Source organism: Gastrolobium bilobum, unplaced genomic scaffold (genome assembly GCF_033153095.1).
Source record: "Gastrolobium bilobum isolate Gb01-03AN ecotype WA unplaced genomic scaffold, APGP_CSIRO_Gbil_v1 utg2769, whole genome shotgun sequence".
Classification (NCBI taxonomy): Eukaryota; Viridiplantae; Streptophyta; class Magnoliopsida; order Fabales; family Fabaceae; genus Gastrolobium; species Gastrolobium bilobum.
The window spans coordinates 35676-50394 of NW_026898867.1; the positions used below are offsets into that span (position 1 = coordinate 35676).

Consider the following 14719-nt stretch of genomic DNA (forward strand, 5'->3'; position numbering starts at 1 on the left):
TTGAATGCTAAACCCCATCCTGTAGAGAAAGATATTCCATTTATCCACTGTCATGGAATATCCGGATATTGGTGATCTAATATCCGGATATGTCCCTGACAAATATCCGGATATTCTGCGAACAGAAGTAAAAATAAACGTTTAAAAAGAAAGGCTTGTGACCTTATGGAACTTAAATATGTAAGGCTTAAATCCACTTCTAAGGAGTGTGGTGCCTTAATAAATGTTAAAGAAAAGGCAAGTAGCAATAATAAAGTAATTAGTGGATAACTTTGATATCAATCGACATTACAAGTAAATAATTGACGATGATTAGGATAATAGGTAAGAGTAAGATTAATCATGCAAATTGTAACACGTAGGATAAAGGAAAAAAGTTTATCCAAATTTCACTTTGTAATTCTAACGTTGATTCCGCTGCAAGTTATTAATATTAAGCTGCGCTTAATACCATTTTGATATTAACAAACCGGATATACACAGGGTGTTACATACATGCCATGTATTCTTTTGATGAGTATAGGGGATGTCTTTGCCATGTTGATAGTTGTATATGTGTTGTTACTGATGTACACTCAGGTCTATGTTACTTATTTTTTTTTTTTTTTTTGATAACACTATGTTACTTATTTAATTGCTTCTCTTTTGTGAGTTTGATATAATTATCTAAGTAACATCATGGACATTATTGGAGACTTGTATGTATGGGATAACCTATGCCATGGATAGCTGAGTAATATGATTTATGCTTGGATTATATTAAACTGTCAATCATGTTGAAATTTTCATGGTGAGAATTATCCCCAGTGGTCCGAAATACAGACAAAATGTTGCACGTTTTATTTTGACCAAAGAAGTGATGAAAATTGTAATACATAAGGAAAAATAAAAAGTTGAACAGTTAGCTTCCGCATTTAATTTATGAAGTATGATGTGCTTGTTATCATATAAATATTAATTAACCGACTGGAGACGAGGTATTACATATAAAATGAATATAATATAGTTTCTCAAGTTATATGAAATAATTTTATCTCATACGCATAAAATAATGGGTGAGACTCACTTGTTTTTTTTCGCTCTTTTTTTTAGTAGATCTCACACACTTTTATGTACGTGCCTAAGATAAAATTATCTCATACCTATATTCCCAAAAATCAATTACCCACGCAAATCAGAAGCACCCCATTCTTTTTCTTTAATACAACATTATTAGAGATTTTTTAATTTTTAAAATCATGCAATGATTCATTTTCTAGAGGAACCATTAAAGTCAATAAATGATTCTTCCTTTTTCCATTCTTGTTACTTTTAAGTCTTCAGACGGCATTGACTTATATGTTAAAAATATCCATTTCCACTTAAACATAGAAAAGTCATGAATCTCGCCACTTCCCCTTTGTATTCGCAATTGTTTTCCGGCATTTGCTTGTGGTCACATAATCAATTAAATACAAGCAGGGCAACAGAAAATTCCACCCATTATTAATATTATACATATCTTTATGTTATTTAACTTGGTGTAGTATACCAACTTGTGCTTTGGTCCAAATTGACGAGACGTATAAAAAGAATTGGCATAATTTATTTATGAAGCTCAATTTATATTGATACTTTGATAATGATGTTGCACAAACTTATCGATATCTGTGCTTTGTTTTTCAACTCTAATACGCAAGATACCAAACATAAAACAAATTAAACTCAGTTATACTTTCAGGGCCATTTCCAAATAGCTAGTTCTATTATTCCAAGTGAATAACCGAGTTCTACCACAATGACTAACTTATTGTGTTTCTTCATTGCTTTCTGCTTTAAGCAGCATTAGTACTATTTATAGATATAGCCGAACAATAGAGTTCTCCAGAATATAAATTCAATGGATGTTCTTTCTTTATTGATCATTGTTGCATATATACTTATCCCTTCTCTCAAATTTTCCATAGCAGTTGATACCATTCTTCTATCCCAGTCCATCAGTGATGGCATCACCTTGGTTTCCCAAGGTGGAAAATTTGAACTTGGTTTCTTCAGCCCTGAGAATTCCAACAAACGTTATCTGGGAATTTGGTACAAGAATATCCAAATTCAGACGGTTGTTTGGGTTGCAAACGGGGTCAACGCCATCAATGATTCCTCTGGAATCTTAACACTGAACAGCACTTGCAACCTTGTCCTTAGACAACATGACGAGGTTGTTTGGTACACAACATCTGAAAAACAAGCACAGAATCCAGTGGCACAGCTTCTAGATTCAGGGAATCTCGTGGTAAGAGACAAGAGTGAAGAAAACCCTAAAGCCTATTTGTGGCAAAGCTTTGATTACCCATCTGATACAGCACTGCCAGGGATGAAGTTGGGATGGAACCTCAGAATTGGTCTGAATTGGAGAATGACATCTTGGAAGAGTCCTTATGATCCATCCCCAGGAGACTTTTATTGGGGTTCATTTCTCTATAATTATCCTGAGGTTTATCTTATGAAGGGAACAGAAAAGTATGTAAGAATTGGACCATGGAATGGCCTTTATTTTAGTGGCATACCAGATCAAAAGCCTAACCCCATTTATGATTTCATATTCATATCCAATAAGGATGAGATGTACTACATGTATAGCCTCAAGAATGTTTCTGTAATCTCAAGATTGGTAGTGAATCAAACCACTTCTATGTGTTACCGATATGTATGGATGGAAGATGAACAAATTTGGAAGGTTTATAAGTCACTTCCAAAAGACAATTGTGACTATTATCGCCTCTGTGGAGCCTACGGAACTTGCATAATTACAGGCTCCCAAATCTGCCAATGTTTAAGAGGGTTCAGTCCCAAGTCACCAGAAGCATGGAACTCATCTGATTGGACTCAAGGATGTGTCCGTAATAAACCATTAAACTGCACTGAGAAACTCAAGGATGGATTTGTGAAAGTGGAAGGTGTAAAAGTGCCAGACACTACACAGACTTTGGTGGATGAGACAATAGGTCTAGACGAATGCAGATTCAAGTGCTTGAATAACTGTTCTTGCATGGCCTATACTAATTCAGACGTAGCGGGAGCAGGTAGTGGCTGTGTCATGTGGTTTGGTGATCTAATTGATATTAGACAGTTTCAAGATGCTGGGCAGGAACTATATATTCGAATGGATGCTTCAGAATTAGGTAAGGGTAAGGTCTTTGTTATCTCAATGAACTTTATATTTATATATATATTTGGTACAAGATGTAGCCACATTTTTATTAATTTGTTTATTTGGATTTATCAAATTCAACCATGAAGAAGAACAAGATGGGCACAAGAAGGAGCTGACAATAATAGTTGCTACCACCATTGCTATAATTTCAGTGATGCTATTTGTTGGTTGTTGTCGTATCTACATTGCACGGCGCAGGATAACTGGTAAGAATACTTTTATCATCATTTTCTCTAGAAGAATGGTTGTTTTTGTTTCTTTGTTTGATTTAAGATGATTGTTAAGAATCTCACCTGGCAAGTACAACTTCCTACAAATGTTATTACTCTGTTATTTATTTAATCATGTCTGTGTTCACCTCTAAATGGAAAAAGAAGATGAATTATTTAACAGTTTGTTTACACAATCAAGTTCATTCAGGGTAAGAAAGTAGTTAACCAAACTAAATTTATTTAAGGCTGTAAATTTTCGAACATAGAAGAGTATCTTGAAGACTAGTGTGCCTTGCTATGATATTTCTCAGTCATCCTCGACATGCTTGTTAAATCAGTAGGGTAGTTGAGATAACCCATTTTTATGCTCTTTGTCATAAACTCTTAGTTAGATAAGGCTCTCTGGTTTTATTGCATAACCATTGTAATTTCTTTTGCATTGCAATAATTTATCTATCTTGGCCAAAGTAAAAACTATGATCAATTTGAGAAAAAATGCAGATTAAGTGTACTAAATGAACTACATGGGGGAATTTTGACCATTTATCCGTTTAACCTTGTAATGGTGCAAAGTATTGACTTGACTACACTAGCATATACATTATGCCTTTAACTAAAACAAAGCCATTGTTCCATTTTAGCAGAGAATTCAGATATTTTAGAACTAACGGAAGGTGATCAAAATAGAGGAGGTAGTGAGGATGATCTTGATCTCCCATTTCTCGACCTTTCAACAATAGTGACTGCCACTGATAACTTCTCAATAAAGAACAAGATTGGAGAAGGTGGTTTTGGACCTGTTTACAAGGTGATTCAATTTTGTTTAGTATATGGGAAATAGACTTACAAAAAAGTGTCTATATGATAAACAGTATCTTAATTTTCTTATACATGTTATTGTGTAGGGAAAACTAGTAACTGGACAAGAAATTGCTGTGAAGAGGCTTTCAAGAAGCTCCGGACAAGGAATGACTGAGTTCAAGAATGAAGTAAAACTGATAGCAAAACTTCAGCACCGAAATCTTGTTAAGCTTCTTGGTTGTTGCATTCAGGGACAAGACAGAATGCTGGTTTATGAATACATGACTAACCGTAGCTTGGATTGGTTGATTTTTGGTATGAATATTAGAACAATGCTTATATTTTGATGGACTAATTCAATGATTCCAATATAACTCTAGAGTTTATAAACCTGAATTTTGTAATTTAGAATTCAATTGGGTCAATAGATTTAATTCATATGAAACAGATGAATCTAAAAGCAAATTGCTAGATTGGCCAAAGCGCTTCAACATTATCTGTGGAATTGCTCGAGGTCTTCTCTATCTTCATCAAGATTCTAGATTGAGGATAATTCATAGAGACCTCAAAACAAGTAATGTTTTGCTTGATGACAAGCTAAATCCGAAAATATCAGATTTTGGCATTGCTAGAATCTTTGGAGGAGATCAGACAGAAGGCAACACAAAGCGAGTAGCTGGAACTTAGTGAGTATCTCAATACAAAGCTTTGTGTGATCTGTTTTGAGACACTTTCTTTTATAGTAATTGTTAGTTTTGATGGTATGTTGCAGTGGCTACATGGCACCAGAATATGCTGCTGATGGACTTTTCTCTATGAAATCTGATGTTTTTAGTTTTGGTATTTTGTTGCTGGAGATTATAAGTGGAAAGAGAAGTAGAGGTTTTTATCTCGAAAACCACACTCCTAACCTTGTAACTCATGTAAGTATGATAAATTTACAATTTAGATGTGTCATAGAAACTTGTGACAAGTAATTTTTCTTATTCTATGATTTCAGGCATGGAGTCTTTGGAAAGAGGGAAGGGCTTTAGAACTGATTGACTCAAACATAGAGTACTCTTGTGTTCTATCAGAGGTATTGCGTTGCATCCATGTTAGTCTCTTATGTGTTCAGCAATACCCTGAGGATAGGCCTGTAATGTCTTCTGTGGTTCTAATGTTGGGAAGTGAGAGTGAATTAGCTGAGCCAAAAGAGCCTGGTTTTTATGTAAAAAAGGATTCGGATGCAGCAACTTCTTACTCAGGTAGAAGTGAAATGATCTCAACCAATGGAATAACTATCACCTTATTAGAAGCTCGATGAAAATAGATGAAATTAAAAACAAACTACAACATTGATCATGTGAGTACATATCAGAGAAACTTTCAAATATGCACTGATTGATATGTAACAACAGAGAAGAAGATTTTTTCAGTTCTTTTATTGTTTAGGCATAGATACTGTATAAAAAGAGGTTACATAGTCAGAGATGATTGTGCTATAGGAAGTTGGTAACCACAGAGATAAAAAGAGGGAACGACAATGTTATGCTCTTATTATTTCACTAGTTACAAAATTGCTGTGTTATTAACTTTCTTAACATATCTCAATGTGTGTAAACCAAAAAGTGTGACTGCTGCATAAAAGCTTGAGGTTTACTCAGTTGAAAAAGAAGAAAGGAAACTTTGGATAACAATGTTAAGAAATTTCAATTATCTATTAATCACTTAATCAGCCACCAAAGTTGACTGTTGTTATTGTCTCTCGTTCTTTCCTAGCGTTTTGCGAGTCGCAAGTGGCAACTGGCAAGAAATCTTGCAATTTACCTTCCAGGTATGAGTTGTTGGAGTCAAAATAAATGTTATTATTAAACTCGATTCGCTTATTGACCCGGTCGAGGTACTGGGTTACTGTTTCAACGAGTGGGTCACTAGTTCAACCGCATGATCCTGTAAGTATATGTAAATCTACCATTTATATTAAAAAACTATAAATATACTTAAATACTTGTAAAAAAATATACTAATTTCAAATATTTTTATATGAAAATAATAAATTACATATCATTGTTCAACAAAAGATCAATCAAACATATAATATTTGTAATACTAGTGTTTCAGATTCAGTAAACGATATCTCTAACTATAAATCAAATCAAAATTACCCTGCATATTGCATAATCAAGATAATATTAGTGTTTTAGGTACATAATCTATATAAGTTAATAAGCTACAAATAACTCAAATATTTCAAAAGAAAACAAATCATTTGTGTTTGAGAGTAAAAAAAAAAAAAAGACATTAATTTATGAAAATACATTATTTATTTTTTTATAGACCGGACCGGGTCACCGGTTGAACAGACCGGGTCACCTGTTTTTACGAAAACCGGCCGGGTCGCACCGGGTCACACCAATTCTGTAACATGGCCGGTTCAATATGAAAATCAAACCGGTTACATGACCGATTCCCCAGTTTCCGGGTCAACCCGACCGGGTCGGTCCGATTTTTATAACATTGGTCAAAACATGCTTTAAGTTAGTGTCAGAATTATTTGTGAAAAAAATTGTTGAAAATCAACTATGCATATAATCATTTTTAAAGTAATCAGTTATGAAAAAAATTTAATTAATGTCATATTAATTTATAATTAATTTTAAGACGATTTTTTCTTGAATTTATAAAATAAACATCTTTTGTTCATTAAATAGTTGAAAAGGATATAAAATGATTGAAAAATTATTTGATTGAAGCTAAAAAATAATAAAGACTAGCAAGTATTCATTACACAGTTATTATAAAATACAGATGAAATATAAAAAATATATAAATTATAAAAAATTTAAAAAATTTGGCTTAATTGATAAAAAAAATTATTTTACTGGTATTAAAAAATAATTTAAAATAAAAAAATACAGCGTTTGAAACTTTAAGTTTTGTAGAAACTCAAAAACTGATTTGATTAATAAAATATTGTTTTACTAGTGATTTGAAAATATCTTATTATATATAATTTTGTATAAATTGAAGGAAATGGAGCATTAACTAAAAAAAGGGTTATGTATCTCTCATTTAATATGAGAAGAGAAATCTTCTCGCAAATTCAAATTTTAGGTGGAGTCAGGTCAATATTTTTTTCTCTCTTTATAACTTGTGGTGGTTGGTGACAGTGATGGTGATGGTAGCGGTGGTGGTAGTGGTAGCGATGATAGTGGTGGCAGTGACAGTGGCGTGGTGATGCTGATGGTGACGGTGGCGGCAGTGGTTGCGATGATGGTGGTGGTGGTTGATGGTGGTGGTGGTTGATGGCGGTAGTGGTGATGGTGGTGGTGACGGTGACAGTTTGTGGTGGTTGCAGCGGTGGTAGTTGTGGTGGTGGTGGCATGGTGGTAGTCATGGGTGGAGGTGGTGGTGATGGTGGCAGTGGCATCGTGGTGGTGGGGGTGGTCACAACAGCACTAGTGGTACGACGATGGCGGCGACGATGGTGGCAGTGGTCGTGTTGGGATGATAATGGTGGTAGTGATGATGGTAGAGATGGAAAGTGATTAAGAGAGATAAGTGTTTCTCATTTTGTGTCCGGAAACAAAAAAGTAGAAATTGTCTGATTCTTTTTTCTGTTCCTCAGCACAAAAATTAATCTGGTTCATCCCGGGAACAAAAAAATAAACAGGTTTTACTAAACGAGTTTTCTATCAATTTCTGTTCCCGGGAACAAAATTAAAAAAAATTGATTTTGGGAAGGTTGTCATGCTCACCCTTATGCCTGCTGCGGGGGAAGAATCATTTTCATGTAACGGGGATACATTTAACCCTAAAAGAAATTAAGGAAAGTAAAAATCTCCTTTTAAAATGAATAATTAATTAAAGAGAGAAAAAATTATTTGATTTGACAAGTAGGAAGCACAACTGTCACAAAGTAAGGAAGACACGTAGCGACGTGGGAATCAGAGCACATATAAAAGTTATCTCGGTCTAAGTACTTAAATTTGTTATTAGGAATGATCAAATTATAACTTTAAAAAACAAAAGCTAATTCAGTATGAAATAGTACTCATATTTTTATAATTCAACCAAAACATTTTTTTTAAAAAAAAATGACTTAATTTGAATAAAAACCTATTTTTTAAAATAATCAAATTCAAACATATATAGATTGAATAAAAAAAGTAACATGTAGAACAAATTAATACGACTCGAGCTATCTCTAAACTCCAAACCTTAAGGGGGTGTTTGGTTCAAGATTTTTGAGGGATTTCCTAGCTAAGTGATTCCAGCATTCATGGTTCTTCACATTTAGTAGAAGGATTTCATAAATTTACCCATCACTCTCAGTTGCCTAGCTATCAACCACTGTATGTTAAAAAGGAAGAAAACCACTATTGAGAAAGCAACTTGGAACGTGGTATTTCTTGAAAAACCTGATAAGTTAATAAAGTGATACAAAACCATGACAAGAATATCCCTCACACGTGAGCAAACAATTTTTCACAATACATCACACATCCGCCACAGCTTGCATATGTAGATCACAATCTTTATGTTCTGAAACCCAAAATGGTATGAATGAAGAAACAAACGGAAGTAAGATGAAAGAGCACAGCTACTTCAAGCCTTGCTTGATGCTAAGCGTGAGCTTTCTGGTCTTCTATAAGCTCATGGAGAAAAGAGGTTTGCTGGAAATGTTAGTAACTACTTAATTATATCCTTATATTGGCAATGCAAAACAAGATTACTGCAGATATAGGTTTGTGATGCATTTAAATTTTTAAATGCTAAATTAACTTCCTCTGCATATTTTTTATAACTTCACAGCCAAAAAAAACTTCTGCAACTATCAAGGAAGAGCTTGAAGCCATAACATCAATACTTGAACAGTAATGGCAACAAGAGGAAGAAAGAAGGGAGTTCTTAGATGTACAGTCACAGATCCAAAACATATGTGGAGAAATAGCTAGGAACGTGAACCTTATTGATGTTGCCTCCGCAGTTATAGAGTCATTTTTAAAAGGGTGTTTTTGTAATTTCAATATGTTTTTCCATCAATATTTTATCTTCAACCAAACACAGATTCAAGAATTTCACTTAATTTTTCTGGTAAAATTGTGTCCAACCAAACAACTTTTTTTAAACTTTCCTATCTAACTCACTTTTCCTGCACATCCCTGGTAATTACATTTCCCTAGTAAAATTTTTTTTTACCTGAACCAAACAACCCCTAAAAGTTATATTATGGGCTAAGCGTGGATTTTGATTGTTGAGATGGTGCTCGCACTGATTACAATGGTTGCCTAAGAGTGCTTAATCTCTTCCATGTCACAGCCAGAATTGGAAACCAAAGTAACCAAAAAGTATAATACCCCTAATTCGGTCAATTAGAAAAAGGCATGTGATTAAATATTTAATCATGTATAAATGAGTTAAATTAAGTAAAAGATCTAATTAAATAAATTAAGGTTCCTTTTTAGGTAAAAAGTACAATCAGTAAGATTTTTAGGGTAAAAATAGGTGTAGGAAAGATTACCCAGAATGCAAAAGTAAAGTTAGAAATATGACTGGAAAAATATTCTAATTCATTGGGAAAAGTTTGGTATTGGATGGAAGTGTGTAGATAGATAAGCTGTTACCCAGTTAAAGTAACTTAAATTTACACACCGTAAAATCCTTATATTTCTTTCCTCTACGCGCGTTGACCCCATCTTCTTTCTCCCTCTGCTGGTCGATGTGCAGCCATGGAAGAGGAGGGTTTGAGTTCATTTCTTTTCTTTGATTTCTCACACAAACAACCACCAAAATACAAAGTGCCATACATGAAAGTTTAAGTAAAAATAGTGGTGAATCCATTCCACCCATTATTTTGGGCTGAAAGTGCTTGTGTGAAGAGTTCTCCTCTCCTCCCATTTCGTGGCACTATTCATCCAAGTGTAAAAGTGTGGTTTTTGATTGAGCTTTGCTTGGGTCTTGTTCCTTGGACCTTGGATAAGTGATTTGAGGTAAGAAATCCTCATTCTAATGGTTTGATTTATATGATTTAAGTTTGGAATATTATGAGCATGTGTTATGGAAAATATTTGAGTTTGAAATTTGAATTGGTTGATGGATTATTGTTGTTTTAGTTGTAGTAATGTGAAATAAGTATGAATATGTGATGAAAGTTTGAAAAAAATCCCTTGTATTCCCTCCACTAGGTTCAGCCTTGGTGTGAAAAATTAGGGTTTAATGTTCAAAAAATAATTAGACACTTTGTGAAGGTTTATATGTATATATAAGTTGTGAATTGAGTGAATTAATTGAATGATGCTTAGTGGTGTCTTATGTTTTGAGGCATAAATGGATGAATTAATGTGTAAAATGAGTTTTATTACCTAATGATGATTATGATTGTATGATAAGCTTGAATTTGATGGACTAAAACATTGGAATCATGAAATTGGCATGATTTCCTTTATGTGCCTCTTAGCCGTTTACAAATGAAGTATGTTTTTAGAGTGCTTGTTTGTGTTAATGAGTACTTATACGGCCTAAGGACTATATAATTAGATGTTTAAACTTTTGGTTAGGTTAGATAAAAAGAAAAATGAGTAAGTTACATCTTTAGGCCTTATATATGATTATAGCCATTTTCAAAGGAGGTATGTGCTAGGAGATACTGTTTTGCAAAGCGAGCATATTTTTATACGTGGAATAATATTCTAAGGTGTATCAACCTTCGCGTTGGTGAAATAAAAAAGAAAATAAGGTAGCTCCTTTGTATGGCCTTAAAATGAGTTTTGGCCATTTTCAAAGGAGGTATACGTTTGGAGTTACTGTTTCGCCAAGTGAGAACACTTTTATGCGTAAAATAATTTATTTAGGTGGCTAAGCTTGGGTTTAGGCACTAGACAAAGAGAAATCTTATAGCTCCTTTGTAAAGGGCACTCTTCCTTAAATTGGGAAAAATAGGCTTTTAGGTGCTAAGAGGAGTAATGAGTGTTCTAAAGGTCTTTTGGGACTATCCTAAGACTAAGTGAATATGTGGAATTTTGTGGGGATTTGTTGAACAAAGAACCACCCACTCATGACTTAATATGATTAAGTAAAAAGAAAATAAACAATAAAGTATGTGTCTTATATATTTACATGGCATTATATCATTTGATTGAGTTTTGTGTTGAGTTATTTCTTCAGGTGTGCCTAGGGATTGTGAACGTTGGATTCTCGTGGAGCAAGATAAGTAGCTTGTGTTACAAGTGAGCAAATCGGTAAAACTTCAAAAGGTAAGCTCTATGTTGATAGGATTCGCTCCTACTTTGTGTTCCGCCATAGTGTACGGATAGTGGTCGGGTTGTATAATGTGTATGAGATATATAATATAGATGCATTGATATAGAGCTATATGATAATATGATATGTTTTGTTTTGATGTGATTTCTGTAATGATCTTTAACCATTGATCCTTGTGCACGGATGTCTGCTTGGGGTCCTACCTAGGGACTGACTGTGTACAACTTTGATATATTTTTGGTTCCGTTTGGGGTCCTCTCTTGGGAACATGTGCACTGATGTCTGCTTGGGGTCCTCCCTCGGGACTGACTGTGTACACCTCTGATATGTTCTGGTTCTGCTTGGGGTCTTCCCTTGGGAACACGTACATTGATTTCCGCTTGGGGTCCTCCCTCAGGAATGACTACGTACATCTTTCATATGATATGCTTTGTTCTGATGTGATTATTGTGTTGATTTTTGTAAATGAATTTATGTGCGTTGATTTCCGTTTGGGGTCCTCCCTTGGGAAATACTACGTGCATCTCTGATAAGATATGTATATATGCTCAGTTTAGTTATGATATTTGTTACGTGCGTTGATTTCCGCTTGGGGTCCTCCCTTGGGAAATACTACGTGCATCTCAGATAAGATATGTATATATGCTCAGTTAAATTGTTACGTGCGTTGATTTCTGCTTGGGGTCCTCCCTTGGAAAATATTGCGTGCATCTTTGATAAGATATGTGTATATGCTTGTTCAGCTATGATATTTGCTTATATGATATTTTATATATTATGTATCTGACTGTCATGCAGGAAGTGAGCCCAGGGTATGGAGAGTTTTCCATAAACCTGGAGCTTACTAGAGATTCGTCTCTAACCCCGTTTGGGGATATGATTTCAGGAACACAGTTAATTGAAGAGCCTTCACGGGACAAGGACACTACCCATGGCTAGAGGTACAAGTATGAGGATATGGAGTTCTGGGTGGCCGGACGCTGCTATTTATTATAAATGTTATTTTTGGAGAATATGTACTGTTGTATAATGTTCTATTCATTTTGGGATCATGATTTTTGATCCATTATACAATATATGGTCCGTATATGTTTTGTACATGTGTTCATATTTCATGCATGTACATTTGTGTATTCAAATATGTGCATGTGCTGAAATATGTATCTTGTTAGACATAGTGGCACGGAGCCAGTTATGCATGCACCCATGGATGGGTATATAGTCCTTTATTGATATCTGGTATTTCTGAAATTATATATGGTATAAACTATTTATCAGAAACCTTTGAGAGTGGGATTGGCAAATCCCCAGTTGTCCAATTTACAGATGTTACTCTGTCCGATTTTCATCTTTGTCAAATACGAATTAAATTAGGAGAAGTATGCAATGTGAGATATCATGTGAATTAAGATTAATGAAAAAGGAAATAAAGTTAGCTCGTATTTTCGTAAGTTAAGTCTTCTGCTGTTTTTGTTTGTATCATATGTATGTTAATTGAACCAGCTCGAGACGGGGATGTTACATTTATGGTATCAGAGCAGTCGCTCTAGGGAGTTACATGATATATAGCATAAGATGTTTGAAGTTGGATGTTCTTGAGTGTTTTCTTGGAGTGTTGTATACTGCATGTGTGATCACTGAGTGTGAGCGTAGCTAACTCATTCCTTAGTGTAATATATGCAGAGATATGGTTTCTACATGGAGGACTCGTAGGACACTTAATAATGATGATCCACCACCGGATCCTGATGTAGCAATTTTGGCTGCACTACAGTAGACTTGGGCTGCAACTAGGCAGCAAGAGGTTGAATTAATAATGAAACATTCAATTTGAATGTGATAAGGATGAGATTCCCTATACGTATTGTTACGGCTGTGGGAAGTGTTTTTGATGAAAAATATATTTGTAAAAATGTGAAATTCAAGTATGAAGGAAGGGAGTATGCTGCTGACTTTATTATCTTACATCTTGCCTCTGTGAATTTGATTTTGGGAATGGATTGGTTATCCAAATACTGTGTGAAGATTGATTGTTGCAGCAAGACCATTTCTATTTCCTCTAATGATGAAGAGAGAAAGTCTCCTTATTTGTCTGTCTTTCGGGTTGCAAAAGCCTTGAAGGAAGGAGATTCTGGGTTTATTCTATTGGGAGGTCTGGTAGGTGTCAATAAGGAACCAATTTCGGAGATCCCTATCGTCTATGATTTTGAGGATGTTTTTCCGGATGAAATCCTGCACTTTTCGCCAGAGAGAGAAATTGAATTCTCAATTGACTTGTTCCCTGGTGTGGGGCCTATCTCTTTAGCCCCATACCGGATGTCACCTCTGGAATTATCTGAGCTAAAAAAGCAGATTAAAGACTTGTCCAGTAAGAATTTTATTAGACCGAGTGTGTCTCTATGGGGAGCCCCAATGATATTTGTTCAGAAGAAGGATGGGTCTATGAGATTATGTACAGATTACCGGCAGTTAAATAAGGTTACTGTTAAGAATAAGTATCCTTTGTCGCGTATAGATGATTTGTTAGATCATTTGCGTGGTGCGACTATATTTTCTAAGATTGATCTCTGGTCCAGGTATCATCAGATTCGGATAAAGCCGAATGATGTTCCGAAGACAGCTTTCAGGTCCCGATATGGATACTATGAGTACCTAGTTATTCCGTTTGGGCTTACAAATGCACCAGCCGTTTTCATGATTTATATGAATCAGATCTTTAAAGCCTATCTGGATCAGTTTGTGGTTGTCTTTATTGATGACATACTGATATATTCAAAGAGCAAAGAAGAGCATTCTGAGCATTTGAGGATTGTTCTACAGATTCTGATAGATCATCAGTTATATGCTAAGCCGTCCAAGTGTGACTTATGGCTTTCTGAGATACAAATTCTGGGCCATGCCATTTCATCTGAAGGAGTGGCAGTGGACCCGAGTAAGATTGAAGCAGTGGTAGACTGGGAGCGTCTTAAAAATATTACTGAAATCATGAGTTTTCTTGGTTTGGCTGGATATTACAAGCGTATTATTGAGGGATTCTCACAAATGGTACTACCTTTGACACGGTTAACCCATAAAGGGAACCCATTACTGTGGACCCAAGAATTTGAAATGAGTTTCCAGGAGTTAAAAAAAAAAAGTTGACTACCGCTCCGGTATTGATATTGCCTGATCCTGCAGGTACATTTGAAGATGCATCTAAGTTTGGATTAGGCTGTGTACTGATGCAGCAACGTCAGGCGATTGCTTATGCTTCTCGGCAGTTAAAGCTGCA

At 34.9% G+C, this 14719-nt stretch overlaps 1 protein-coding gene across 3 annotated transcripts; it reads left to right on the top strand.

Annotated features, from left to right (window-relative positions):
* The first annotated feature begins 1798 nt into the window (after nucleotides 1-1798).
* Nucleotides 1799-5717, top strand: LOC133284871 (G-type lectin S-receptor-like serine/threonine-protein kinase At4g27290). Of its 3 annotated transcripts, none has more exons than XM_061481990.1 (7): nucleotides 1799-3164; nucleotides 3277-3396; nucleotides 4044-4210; nucleotides 4308-4518; nucleotides 4652-4889; nucleotides 4976-5126; nucleotides 5204-5717. In XM_061481990.1, exons 1-7 carry the CDS (start codon nucleotides 1880-1882, stop codon nucleotides 5507-5509), a joined length of 2478 nt encoding a protein of 825 aa, XP_061337974.1. In that variant the 5' UTR covers nucleotides 1799-1879; the 3' UTR covers nucleotides 5510-5717. The 3 variants fall into 3 exon arrangements, with proteins under 3 accessions (XP_061337974.1, XP_061337975.1, XP_061337976.1); XM_061481991.1 differs by having other exon boundaries at nucleotides 4047-4210; XM_061481992.1 differs by having other exon boundaries at nucleotides 1799-3158.
* The last annotated feature ends 9002 nt before the right edge of the window (nucleotides 5718-14719 follow it).

Coding starts and splice junctions, on each gene's coding strand:
- LOC133284871 (XM_061481990.1), top strand. CDS start 1,880: ATGGATGTTCTTTCTTTATTGATCATTGTTGCATATATACTTATCCCT. Junction 3,165..3,276: donor TGCTTCAGAATTAGGTAAGG/GTAAGGTCTTTG, acceptor TCAACCATGAAG/AAGAACAAGATGGGCACAAG. Junction 3,397..4,043: donor TGCACGGCGCAGGATAACTG/GTAAGAATACTT, acceptor GTTCCATTTTAG/CAGAGAATTCAGATATTTTA.